The sequence below is a fragment of the Gymnogyps californianus genome, chromosome 11 (genome assembly GCF_018139145.2).
Source record: "Gymnogyps californianus isolate 813 chromosome 11, ASM1813914v2, whole genome shotgun sequence".
Taxonomy (NCBI): Eukaryota; Metazoa; Chordata; class Aves; order Accipitriformes; family Cathartidae; genus Gymnogyps; species Gymnogyps californianus.
In genome coordinates, this window is record NC_059481.1 from 13,738,007 (window position 1) to 13,751,665 (window position 13,659).

The following is a 13,659-nucleotide window of genomic DNA, read 5'->3' on the forward strand; positions in this document are numbered from 1 at the left end:
CTGGCTGGGCACGAGAAGCTGAAAAATCCTTGACTTAGTATAAACACTACTTAGCAACAACTAAAACCATCAGCGTGTTATCAACATTATTCTCACACTAAATCCAAAACACAGCACTGTACCAGCTACTAAGAAGAAAATTAACTCTGTCCCAGCCAAAACCAGGACACTTGGGAATTCATTCTAGGTAGATAAAAGCTAATTAGGTCGTCATTGTGAAGGTTCCGGGTGTCCTGTGTGTGCAATGAACAGCTGTAAAGTTTATATGTGGTAAGTCTGATCTGGGATGCATTCAACTTGCAGCACACAGTGCATCTGGTTTACTGGGCATGTGTAGGTTGTGCATGCATGACATGTCGTGGACAGCTTGGGCGTGTGGTACAACATGTGTTCTTACTTGTGCTGGATTTCCTGGAGTGGGATATGGATCCCTAAAGTGAAGAGAACGCCAACATTTTTTTTAGCAGAGATATAAAAAGCCACTGAATTTAACTCATAGGCTGCTGCCATCAGAGGTACTGGTGGTTATGTAACCCTGGGGAAGAGGGCTGTTACTTGCTTACCTGGTATTTGAATGAGGTTTTGCATTTTCTAGGTCTCAGTGGATTTTGATCATCAGTTAATAGAGGTTTTTCAAATGTTGTTTTAAGAAACAAGAAAGGAGACGCATTTATGTTTGCAGTCAGTCAAAAAGTTTGTTATGACCTTGATTCACTGTCCAAACCAGCTGTTGGAAGAACCTTCATTTTTTGAGAACTGTCTGACTGAATCCCTGTGTAGTCAGCTACACTAGTGACTTCAGAGATAGCCGTCTCTTGTGGGTACCTTATGAGATGCACATCCCTGAAGAAGTTTAATGGGTTATGTCTATGTAAGGATGGTAGGATTCAGTCCTTTACTAAGGCCCAGCCGGCATGTTCAAGATGAAGCGAGTCACCATGGTCCACATTCCTCAGGAATGCCCTGCCCATGGCCGCTACTGTGTTGAAGAAGCTGCTGAGTGATAATAGTAAGGAGTAGATTGGAAAAACTCTCCAAGAATAAATGCATGTTTTTGTCATGATACGTGCAAGATAACAACAAATTCCTTTGTATGTACCAGGCTATTCTGCAGAATAAATTTCTACTGTCTTGATTACTGGAACGAAAAAAAAAGTTGGGGGGGGGGGGGAAGTTCTGCAAAGTTCTCACAAGCAAGGCGGGGGGGAGAGAGAGAGCATGAGATTGGCTTTGGCTGTGCTTGTATTTGTTCTGCGTTTGCTTTCTACAATACTTCTAATCAAGGAGTTCACAAGCAGGAATGTTCAATGGAATGTGAGTATTGGTGAATATCCACAGAAGATGACAAGCACTCCCACTATATATCTGCCTGGAGAAGTGATGCTCATTCAGTTGGGAATAAAAAACAGTTTCATACGACCCGTATTGTTGAATGGAATCTTATTTCAATTTTTGACTATGAAGTACTGACAAAAACAAACTTAATGAATCTACAGGCCAGCTTAGTGACTTGCTTTGTGACATTGCTTGTTAAATGATTTATTGCTGTAAATATATTAGTTTTAAAAGTGTTTTTATAACTTTTTTGTTCTTTTTTTATGTCCTTCTTAGCATACAGAGCCAAGCTGGGAATGCTGAACACTATGTCAAAGATCAGAGGACAAGTTAAAACCACAGGCTATCCCCAGACAGAGGGACTCCTAGGAGACTGCATGATACGGTATGGCAGAGAGCTTGGCGATGATTCTATGTTTGGTGAGTTTGTGTATCTCCTCTGTGAATATCTCAGCATAAAGTTCTTTGCAGAATATTACTCAGTGACATAACCTATGTAAATAGCTACTGCAGGTAAGAGGGAAAGTTAAGTACAGTGATCAGGGGGTGATTGATATAATTAACAAAACACCATGCTTCTGCATATTTGTCCACCTCTATTGCAGGTGGATTTGATAACACTATTACTGATGCTGCCTAATGATTCATATTATTACCATAACCATTTTAGTTTCTAAGTTGCCAAACCTAAATAATTTAGGGTGATTCTTAGATGCACTGTATTTCTTTTAAACTTTAAATAAAAATAGTTACCCTATATTTGAGAAGTAAACTAAGGGAAAAAATTCTCATAGAAAAAAATAAACAGTAACTTTGGGTGATTTCTATAATGATCTGGTATTTCTGTGCCTTGGAGCAGTGCATCTTAAATATGCGTTTTCTTGTTTTCATGAAAATGAACTCTAGCTTGGCCATGCTACAATTCTTCGGTAAATCAAATCTTACCGATTTCCTCTCAAGATAGGCTGGTACTTCACAGCCAAAATCTTGATAGAGGCCTTGCTTGCTGAGCATGAATAGTGTGTGGGCTTGACTGGAATGAATTTGAAGCATTGTCACAGAGTTACTCAGTGGGTGCTTTTTGATATGGCTGGGATTAAGAGAGAACCAGGGAGAAATACATGAGAAAAGGAGAATCCTGGTTTGGGGAAAGAGAGGGGAATAGGGCTAGGAGAGAGTGGTATGGGCTGGGACTGCGTGCAGAAGCCAATACAGAACTGGCTGGCTTTGTTATGTACTGTTAATGTCTGCATTTTTACGCACAGTGGTTGTCTTGAAATAGTAACAGCTGCTATGCAGGCATAGGGACCTTGCACTTGAGTCCAAGGAGGTGCTGCATAGGGAAAGATGCTGCTGATAGCCAAAGACTCATTTGTGCCACTTCACTCTCCATGAAGAGAATAACTTATCTGTGAGCTGGATGAATTTGTGTTTTTGCAAAAGCAACGGGGATACTAAATAAAACTAGGAAAGGGGAAAGAACATTTCAAATGCTGTTCCGCCTGCTGATACTTACATGCTTAATAAAGTATACAGCTATGTTAAATAGGTAGTTTTAAAGAAGCAGCAACGATTTTGACCAAAAGGAGGGTTGGGAGAGAAGCACGCTGTATGTGAGGAAGCTGTAAAACATGATTTTGTGATTAAAAAGTTGCTCACTTTTTGTGTATTTAATAATATCACTAAAGTTGTACAAATGAATCAGCTTGGTTTGCAGTTCTCAAAGTGGAGGAGGTTTGTAACCTATGCAGATACAGGTGGGAAAATAGTTTTGTTTTGTTTTTTTTTTTTTTTTTCCCTGATGCCCTTCAGGGGAAAAAAGTATACTTCAGAAAAAAAAATTTCAGTTTTAGTTTTCTGTAGGGGACAAGCAAGTGCATAGCTTGCATTATTTTTTTACTCTTCGAGGGCCTGCAGCAGATACAAAGATATCTATTTGAAATAGCTGTTTCATAAGACAAATTTTCTGGTTTTGCATATATTCAGATATAAGTAGCCTATTCTTTACCATAGGCCTTGCACTACTGGATGCTGGTGAGAGCATGAAGCAAATGGCAGAGGTGAAGGACTCGCTTGATATTAATGTCAAACAAAATTTTATTGATCCTCTACAGTTATTGCAGGACAAAGATTTAAAAGAGATTGGGGTAAGTTTTCCAGGGTAAAGCTTCACTTATCAATAATCAGAGTCAATCAAACTGTAGTTCCCTGAGATATTTTTCTTGAAAGCAATAAGGTAAATAAATTTCACTGCATTTAAGTTTGTCTCTCTAGCAAAACAGTGATGAAATCTGCTTAAAATCAATGCCTGGCTATTTCTCACTTGTCTAATGTACTCAAGCTTGTACATTCAGTACAAGAAGGATAGTGAAGAAAATTATATTCTTTATTTTTCTGCTATTTTATTTTAACTGACATTTTTATTAATTCTTATGAACATGTGAGTGGGCTGTGATTTACTGCGACTGATTATCCTATCTTGCCATCTCTGTCTGCCTAAAGCTGTTTATAATGGAGGATGAACGTAACTGTTGAAAAAGGCTATTCAGGGCAATCACAGAATGATCTGAAAAGTGCCATAAAATGTTGAAGTGCCATATGCCACTATAGGAAAAATATAGGAAGCTGAGGAACACATTTTTAACCTTTAGAGTTATGTTTTTCAGTGCTTTTGTTTACAGTGTGACAATTCAAAGAAAGCCAGGCAGTCTTTGTCTGAGTCTGTTGATTCCAATAGACTTGGGTAATAAGCAAGTTAAAACCCTGATGAAATGCAGAAATGAAAGTTATTTTATTTGTTTACACATAAAGGGATGTGGAAAGCATAGCAAAAAGATAGTAATAATGTCTTGATGTCTGTAGCTGTCTCCTATGATACATAACTGTTTTCAGTTGTAGTTCTGTTGAACTGATGAAAAGAAATTGTTTGACGTTAGCTTTAATGAGCATTTTGTACTGTCACTTTGAGTCCATTCTGTAAGTCTGTCAGTCCCATGATTTTTGGCAACAGAAATACTTGTGTAGTTATGTCAGATAGAAGTGTCAGGTTGACACGTGACAAAGAAAGCAAGAATACAAGATTTGTTGGAGCACTGCTTATGGAATGAGAGGGGAAAATAACTCTTTAACTTTTAGCTGTTGTACCGCAAATAATTCAAGAGGTAAAGCTGAATTAAATGTAGAATATGGGGACACACAAATATCTAGATTGGATCCTGCTTCTCATTTAGACAATCCGAGGTGTTGCACATTTAGTGAAGCCCATGAGTTGGATGCCTAAGTTTAGCAAATCAAGATGGCCAATTCCCCGAGTGTTAACAAATGGCTGTCCCTTTAAATTTTATTTAAAATTTCATTCAGGTATGCAGTCCTAGACTTACCTGATGCTGCCTTAGATCAAAGGGATGGACTGGATAATCTCTGAGCCTTGTATTTCTTTGATTCTGCATATGTATTTGCATCCATAACTGAAATTTCCTTAAATCACAGTGTGTTTGTTTGGGCATGTTCTGTCTTATTTAGCATCATTTGAAGAAACTAGAAGGACGCCGTTTGGATTATGATTATAAAAAGAAGCGTTTTGGAAAGATACCAGATGAAGAAGTTAAACAAGCAGTAGAAAAATTTGAAGAGTCAAAGGAACTGGCTGAAAGAAGCATGTTCAATTTCTTAGAAAATGATGTAAGTCTGTCCTGCATTTTTGTTTGCTGCAGTACATCCAGTGGGGCAATGTGTGTGGGATTGGATAAAGCCTGTCCAATCCTTCATAGGAGGTAAGGTCTGAAAGCAGAAAGTGTGCCTCCTTTCCTCTTTTAATCTCTTGTCAGAGAGGAACATATTGCACAGCAGTAAATGGAAGAACTCAAGAATTCAGGAATTTCTTCTGGAGATACAGTGGCTCAGACAAGATTGTCACAGAGGTCTTAAGTAGTTTTATAATCTGAGCAATGAACTGAGAGTAGAATGCAGTTTGATCAGTGGGAAGGAGAAGGTTGGGAGATTAACATAGTCATAGACCTGCTGCTGAAACTATGAGCAAGGGTATGTACCCTGTGCTTTCTGAACTGTAGCTCACTTATAGTCAAAACTTTGCTGCTGATTTGAAGTCTCTGAATGATTTTACCTCTGCAAATCATTATTGTTACTATTTGGCTCTGAAAATTACTCCATAGAGTTTGTGGCTTGGGCTCAGGTACCTGGACTTTGGCTCAGAGTCCAAATCCATCATGAAATTATGTCTAAATAAGGAGCAGCTGTGGTCATTCAGGATAATCCTCTCTTCCCTCCACACACAGAGGAATAGCAGGATGTGCTTTCTCCCATGTAATCATGGAATTGTAGGAAAAGAGAACTGGGCCTATTCCAAAGCTTTCTCTTCTCCTGTAGATGCAGCATCACAGAAAACACACTTAAAAAGTAAGAAGTGTGCTGTCTTCTGTGAGCAAACTGCGACAAGGAGGAGCTATTAAGTGGGAATATTTAACTGCAAGCAACTTCTCCCTCTATGCACACCCATGTAATGGCCAGTTATAAACTAGCTTATAGCTCCTAAATTGTTTGTGAGTGGGAAACATTTGTTACAGCAGCATATAAGTCAGTAGGCCTCTTGCCGTTTTACCAGTGCAAGTTATATCAGGGCAGCAAAAAATGTAACATTCTCTATCAACAGTTTCAGCACACTTCCACCATAGGCTCTACCAATTGCCTGGTTGCAGTGTATGTGTTTTATAATTCTGCCTTGCATAAGCAGCTGAGAAATGTTTCAGATAGCATTTATCATTAGTCAAAGCACCAAACTGAGGATAAAATAGTGCATGGATTAAAATGGTTTAGCTGAGCCGCTAGAGAACTGATGAGGTATATGTTCTAGTATAACTAATTCTGCCTTTGGGAGGGGGTGAAGTGGATGTCCCTCTGAGGTTTTTCCATACCCACTTTCTATTGTTTCTGTTTAAAGAAACCTCTGTGCTCCTTCCCTTCTGTTTTCCATGCTGACCCACTCTGTCTGTCCTCAGACTTCTCATTACAGCCTTGTTGTCTAACCCCACACTGTCTCACTGGGTTTGCAGAGATCTGAACTGCGATCGCTTCCTTCTGATGCTTTCCAGTTCCTCAAATGTCTCCCTTTCTTGGTCCTCTTGCCCTGCAGTCTCTGTTCTCTGAGCTCTGGTTCCTAGCCGTCTTGCCAGGTGCCTTTCCCAGACTCAGTCCTGATCCACATCTCTTTGTCAGGTTTTTTCACAGCTAGTTCCAGACCTCCCACATAGATACTCTTGCATGCACTTCTTATCAGATCCATCTTCCTGCCTTTCCCACTCAGCCAGTCCCAGGCTCCTCTTGCTAAGTAGCTTTTAGTTCCTCAAGTTTCTCTGGCTCTTTCCTAGTCTCTCTCTCTTCTCCTAATCCACAATTCCATATCCCTCATGGCTCTTAGTTTGGAAGTCCTTGTCTATCCATTTTCTCTGACCACCCCATCCAAACCCCAGGCATGTCGTGCGTTGTCCTCACCTGGTTTACGTTACTCTCTTCTGACTATGATGGAGTTGTATCAGCTGTTGATTTGGTTCTGTGCATTTCATTTCTGTATGCTATGTGACAATCGTTGGTTCTCTTGGAGTCCCGGCAGAATTTCTAATAATCTTTTTGACCGAGTAAAGGCAGACGAAGTAAAGCACAAAATTGCCACGGGTCTATAAAACATTTGCAGAAAGTTTACTCAGGTATCTTCTTGTGATCCAATGTCTGAAGACATCATGATGGAATGGAAACATGTCAGACTTCTTGAGGTCTGTCTTCTTAATGTTGTCTTAAAGGAAGAGGACAAATAAATATCTGTTAGTGCTCTATCCCCAGTACAGCTTGAATTTTTCAGTTTGTGTTAGGGGAATGAGATTATTTGTTACCTTATGAATAAAAATGTTTTGATTTTCCTTTCTCCTTCACATTCTCCCTTTCCTCAGCATTCATATTTTTGAATGATTGGTTGATACTTTTTAAATCCAAGTAGATAAATCATGTTTCATTTATTGGTTTATTAATGCTGCCATCTAGTGAGGTAAGTCCAGATCATTTCAGAACTGTGGTTTGTAAACATTGCTAATAAACACTAATGGGTCTGAGTCATAAGAGCCGTCACAGTGTAATTTCCTCCAACATTGCTGATCAGAAAAGCCCCACTTTCACCTGCTTAAGGGGTCGTGTCCTTTTAAATGTTTCGGGCTTGGGTGTTGACAGACAGCTGGCTTAGAAGTTGAAAGCAGAAGGGATTTGCACATTGTGAGAGGAAATGACTCAAGGACCCAGCCCTGAGTTAGTGAACTAGAAATTACACCTCAGTTTTGTTCAGCTTCCAGCTGGCGATTTCTTTGATAGAATCACATATGCTCTTTTTCAATAGCCTCCACAAGGTATCATGGTCTTTTGAGATACCAGGTCTGTTTTGAATGATCTGTTTGTTTATCCTTCAGCTGAATGTACTGCAGGCTCCTTACAACTATTTTCCTCTCTATATTGCAGGTAGAACAAGTTAGCCAGTTGGCTGTGTTTGTAGAAGCAGCACTAGATTACCATAAACAATCCACAGAAATTTTGGAGGATCTGCAGAGCAAGCTGCAAAACCGGTAAGACTGAACCCATCAGAAAATTTCGAACCTCTTTTGCAGCTGAGGTTCATGAATGTGAAAAGTCACTGAAGCAACAGATCTTGTAGCACCATCGCACAGATGCACATTTGCTGTGCTCTGTGCCTTACTGGACTTCATTGCTTTAAACCGTTGCCACCTGGCAACTTCTTGCTGCGCTGTGAGCCTTTAATGTAATGCAGGATCTGCTCGGAACACGTTGAGTGTGTGCAGAATCTCTCACTCGCATCTGCGGAGGTTAATCAGGACAGCCTCTATTTGTAGGTTTATTTAAACTTGCATAGAGCTGTGTTTTGGAGGCTTTGCTGAGAAGTTGGCCTGTTTTCATTGACATTAAGGGGTATAACAAAATTCTGTGGCAGAGTAAGGAAATAGCCAGCTGGCTAGGAACATAGCTGTGGTGTAATGCACTTATGAAAGGCCCAGATACTTTGTGTCATCCTAATAGAAGAAAAAAATGCTGCTGTCATTAATTTGTTATACTTCACTCAGAGAACCAGCAGAGAACAGGAGACCTAAATGACTTGAGTGTCACCATAGCATAGGCTAACATTACAGTTGCAGAGTCGAGAGAACTGTTTGGGGCTTTCCTGAGATCAGGGTGGACGTGGTGGCTCTGGGTATTAGCGTAGGGGTAGCTGTTGTCTGTAGACACCCTGCACCTTCCCAGCTGGAGGGGCCAGTGAGACAAGGAGGTCTCAGCTGGGCCACATGCACATACAGGAAGAGGTGTGGAGTCAGTTGTGCTGACCAAATGGTTGTTTCCCATTTACTCTAATAAAAAGGCAGTGTGTGAGATGCAGTCCCTGGGCCTCTGTTCTGGCTGGGTTTCTGCATATGTCATTTGCAGTTGAGCTTTCCAGAGAGCTCATTCCTGGAGCTTCTGCTGAACTCAGTGGCAGCTGTGGATGCTCAGCACGTCTCAAACTCAGGCTGTTAAGCTTTATGCCTCTGTCAGCGGGACCAAAGCATTAAATAAAATAGGGACTCGCTGAAATTCAAGTACTGCATGAGAATTGAGCAGCTTTTAGTGAATAAACCTGCCTCCCCCCCCCACCCCCCGCCCCCAAAAGCCTGAAAAGAAAACCAGCAGGACGTTTTTTTCCCCCAACTTTCAAACACCAAAGCACTGAACCTGATAAGCTCCGTAAGTATTTCTTCCTTCAAGGTAAATCTCTTGCCACTCTTCTCTGTGTTCCAGAATAAATGTAGCATCTAGTCGGCCTAAACGTGAATTTAAGCCAAAGCCTGTAATAACTACAACTCTGGAAACTGGTGATAATCAGCAGCACAATGGGATTACCTATAGTTCTTCCATAAAATCATCAGGTAAGTCTATGGCCACAGAATTAACATGTCTATAGATGTTTTGCCAGATTGTTGCTTGAGGTATTCCTTGTACCATGAGAACAATGGATCCATGAGGCATCAGCATCCATGCGTCTGACTCCAGTTTGCTTCCCAGATTTGGAAATGGAATTGTGAAGCAGGGTTCCTCTCAACAGTCTCTCACCCATCTGAAATTTAGGTGTGGCATTCTGCTTGGTCTTTTAGGTTCTCTGTATTGCCACTGAGGGTGGGAGGAGAGAGGGAGAGGCACTTGCAGAAAACAGTTCATTTCTTGCAAAGACAGATGCCCAAGGTCGGTGTGTTCGATCGCTGTCTGGAATATCTCCAGATGCTAATTTCTCTCCACAGTCTGAGATCACAAATGATCAGTACAGGATCTTAAGTATTAGCCATGTAAAATTCAGAGAGATTACTCCCACCCTTACTGATTTTATTAACGTGTTTTACTTTACTGTCCCCTAAAGTATGCACTAAAGTGTCTGCATTTATGAACTGAAGTACTTGGGTACCTATTGGTGTGGGAGTAGGATCCCTTCCTTTGATTAGGCCCTGATTCCACAAAAAAAATCAGCTGTTGAAAGCCCTTGAAAGTTGTGTGGATGGTAATGATTAGTAAGGTTACACTACTCATTGAAATAGCTTTTCCTCATGTCATGAATAAAATTATTTTGCCGTGTCTCCTTAATGGCTACAGTGTGTGATGAGAGAAGACCAATTAAAAAAAAGAAAACAAAACAACAAAACAAACCACAAAAGAAAAAGAGAATGAAAAAGCCAAATTTTTCCATAAGCATTATTTGTAAGGAAAATAGAGGGAAGCAGTAAGCTAAAGGTTCCCTTCTCTACTTGGCATGGTATCTAGGATCTTTTTCTGAAGCTTTTTATTTTTTTTCTCACTCTCCAATTTCCTCTTTCCTCCAGTCTTGTTCTTTTTTAAAGGTTGTTGGGAGAGAAATGGGAGAACTAAAGGTGAAAGAATAAAGCTTGGAGCTGTAACTTCATGCTCCTTCTAACGTCTCTAATTTTTCTTGCACTCTGCTACAAGATGAAGCTATTATACAACCCGTACTGAAGGGGATTTGCAGCAGTTTGGCAGCATAAACCCACCCAGCAAGGTCTTATTCCTTGATTTGTTTCTTTTGTGCTTCAGGCTGCTTGAGGGTGTGTTAGTGAAGCTCTCCACACTGCCCAGATGCTAAGAGCAGTTTTTGTGTTGCTGTCATATGTGGGATTGAGGGAGACAACCCCCTTTTTGCACACACCTCTCAATTCAGACCACGGGTTCCTAAGACGTGTGCTACAAGGACACATTTCATTCAAAGCACTGGGGATGTTTGCAGCAATCAATAACTTCCTAGTTATTTTCACAGCACATCTGGATGAAAGTAGCAAAAACATAGCAACCTTTATTAAAAATTCAGCATAAAATTTCTAGGCCCCTATCAATTACTTGTCAAGTTATATGGGCTTTATATTTTCTGCTTTGCATGTGCAGTGGAGAAAGGAGATTCAGATTCAGCATTTGTATGTAAACTAGTATGTCAAACCAGGGTTTCAAACCATATTACAGTGGTTTATCATTGCCATGAAGCAATTGATCCAAGATGTCCTTTAAGAGTAATCAGTCCTGCCTTTGGGAGAAAGACAGACTAGATGACTTCTCAAGGTTGCTTCCAGCCCACTTAGTTAAAGAAGAATCCCAGTCTTAATGAGCTGAAATTCAGTGAATGAACTGAAAACTAAATGGCCACTGATCACTAAGATAAGGAAGGAGTGAGCCACTTCCATTCATTGATTCCATTCATGGACTATTGCATCAACTGCTTGCATATCACTAAATGATGGGGTTTTACTTACTGCTTTGCTCACTCAGTGCTGTCAGAATGGAAAAGAAATAAAACAACCATGAAAGAGATGAAAAGGAGAAATGGGATATATATAATAATTGTCGCTATGCGTAGTGTTGCTAATAATATCAGAAAGACCATCTATCATGTTTTTTTCCTCCTGAAGAAGCTGTGGATGCTGTGCTTGCCTCCCCAGTAGGTACAATCATCAGTGAAATCATTGTTCATTCTCTTTTCTCTTCCTGTTCATACTCGAAAGTTATCCATGTGGATTTCTGTGGAGCTGCAGTGGGGTCAATATGCCCTGCTTGTAAATGGGGAAACCTTTCCATTCCTGTTTAAAATCAGAATCATGAGACATTAGATTTATGGTCTGTGATTTAGAAATGTGAACCAGGTGGCTCTAAGCAAAACTGCTAAATGTTTTAAGGTCTCCGTGTGATAGGGGGAATAGCATCATGATCACCCTCTTTTTTCATTTAGAAAACTGACCTCTTCATCCTACACAAACAAGCACTTTCATGCTTAATTTCCTCTGTTTACACATTGACCCTATCAAAATGTAGACCTTTAATTTCTCTGATACTGTCACTCAAGGTAAGTAGTATCTTAGTATTCAGCAAACCCATGGAAATCAACAGGACAGTTCAAAGTAAGCTGTGATATATTCAGCATAACTACCACAATCCAGTTTTGAGTGTTGAAATGGCTTTTCCTGTGTTTCACCATAGCTTTTCAAGTTAAGTATCAGCTTCTTGGAGCAGAAATAGTATTTTCCTTTGTACGGTCCCTAACACGTGGGGATTATTTACTACTAATGACTTGCACACATTTGCAGGGCTGGATTCACAGAAACCTAATTTTAATGTTGTGAATTATTTAGCTGCTTTGATTAAGCACAGATAACAATATTTTTGTTCTCATTCATTGTTATCCTCATTAATCAGCTGTGGCTATGAGCATCATCTGGCTCATTTTAGAACTCTCTTTAAATGCTGTTATTACATCATGCCTTTCATTCTTTTTGTTTGTCAGGTTTGACTATGATATGAAATAAATGGATCTGGTTGCCACATGCTAGAATTTAACATAAGCATCTGAGTGTTTACTGACTTCAGCTGTGAGGGAGACTTGGATTAATTATCTTAGCAAGCTTCCAGTTTGTGATTATTAAAGTATAATTTTGCTACCATATGTATACAACATGGTATAGAAGACAGAGTAGATGCAGGTACAGGCAGTAACTCCCTGTGGGGAAAACAAACAAACAAAAAAACAAACCAACATTGAATGGCATTCTGGTTTCATCCTGTAACACTCCAGAAGTCACAGACAGCTTCTTGCTTAACCTGTTTTTGTGCTGTCCAGGTTTGAGCGGTCTGGAGATTAATGACAAGTCATCTTTGAATGTGACAGTGAAGTGTGGCAGTTTAACTCCACAACTGGAGAAATTAAGGAGGTGTGCATGGTGTTGCAAATTAACATAAACCCTGTTTGCAGAAAAAGAGTGCAATTTCTTTAGCTTAAATCTCTGCAATAGGAAAGGATATGCAAGTATTTAATAGACAGGGAAAGGCTGGAATCACGTCACCAATTCTGTGATGTTAAACCGTGCGTGTTGCAGACTGTCAGGCAGTGCTGCCCCCATTACCTTTGTCAGGGAAGCTTTGTCTCATTGGATTATACAGTAGCAGCAGCTGCCTGACTCTAATGAAGACTTTAACTGATCCTACAGCCTGGAGTGAAACTGGTTGTACTGGCTGTGACCATTATTTAAAAATCTTTCCAGGCTGCCAGACGTTTCTTTTCAGTTCTTTGGAGCTTAAAATGAACCAAATGTGATCCATCTCATATCAGGTACCTTACTGTCAGAAATTAACTGGCTTGCAATAATAAATTAGCCCCATCGGTGCAGCTGGTGAAAGCAAGGAACTTTGTCAATTATTCAGAGCACTGCCTTCTGCTGTTGACAGTTCCAGTGAGCTGGTACCAGTTCTACCTTGGCAAAGACTGAAAATAACTCAGCTATTTTTGAACACAGTCAGTCCATTTTTGCTGGGAAACTGTGGCTCATCATCTTTTTTTTTTCTGCTTGGACTGTTTCAGCAAAAATGTGTCCAGAACGAAGCTTTCACCTCTATCGTTGTATTAGAGTAGCCGTAATTTAGTTGGTTCTTGTAAAACTTTGTCACTACCCCACGCCTTCCACAGGCAGAGGACTAGTCTGGCATTGTTACAGCAATGTTCTGGGGAGGTTTGCTCGGGGGGATCTCTGTGTTGACAGCTCTCTTCCATTGCTACAAATAAAAGCTCTCTTCTGTTGTTATAAAGGATAAAACATACCCACAAAATAGAAAAGTAATTCCTACTTCCCAGTTTTAACACCAAATATTACCCCCGATTGTATTGTTGTCAATTAAAAAGATTCTGTTCTCATTTACTGATCACCAGAATAGTTGTCAGCTGGTTTCCTTAAGAGACTTCTC

At 40.1% G+C, this 13,659-nt stretch overlaps 1 protein-coding gene across 3 annotated transcripts in view; it reads left to right on the forward strand.

Moving 5' to 3' along the window:
• The window catches only part of SH3GL3 (SH3 domain containing GRB2 like 3, endophilin A3), a 55,099-nt gene that overhangs the window by 38,968 nt on the left and 2,472 nt on the right, over positions 1-13,659 (forward strand). For all 3 annotated transcript variants that reach the window (XM_050903570.1, XM_050903571.1, XM_050903572.1), the window contains exons 4-8: positions 1,612-1,755; positions 3,349-3,482; positions 4,858-5,016; positions 7,852-7,955; positions 9,178-9,305. In XM_050903570.1, the coding sequence (XP_050759527.1) occupies positions 1,612-1,755; positions 3,349-3,482; positions 4,858-5,016; positions 7,852-7,955; positions 9,178-9,305 (669 nt within the window). The remainder of the gene's footprint in view (positions 1-1,611; positions 1,756-3,348; positions 3,483-4,857; positions 5,017-7,851; positions 7,956-9,177; positions 9,306-13,659) is intronic.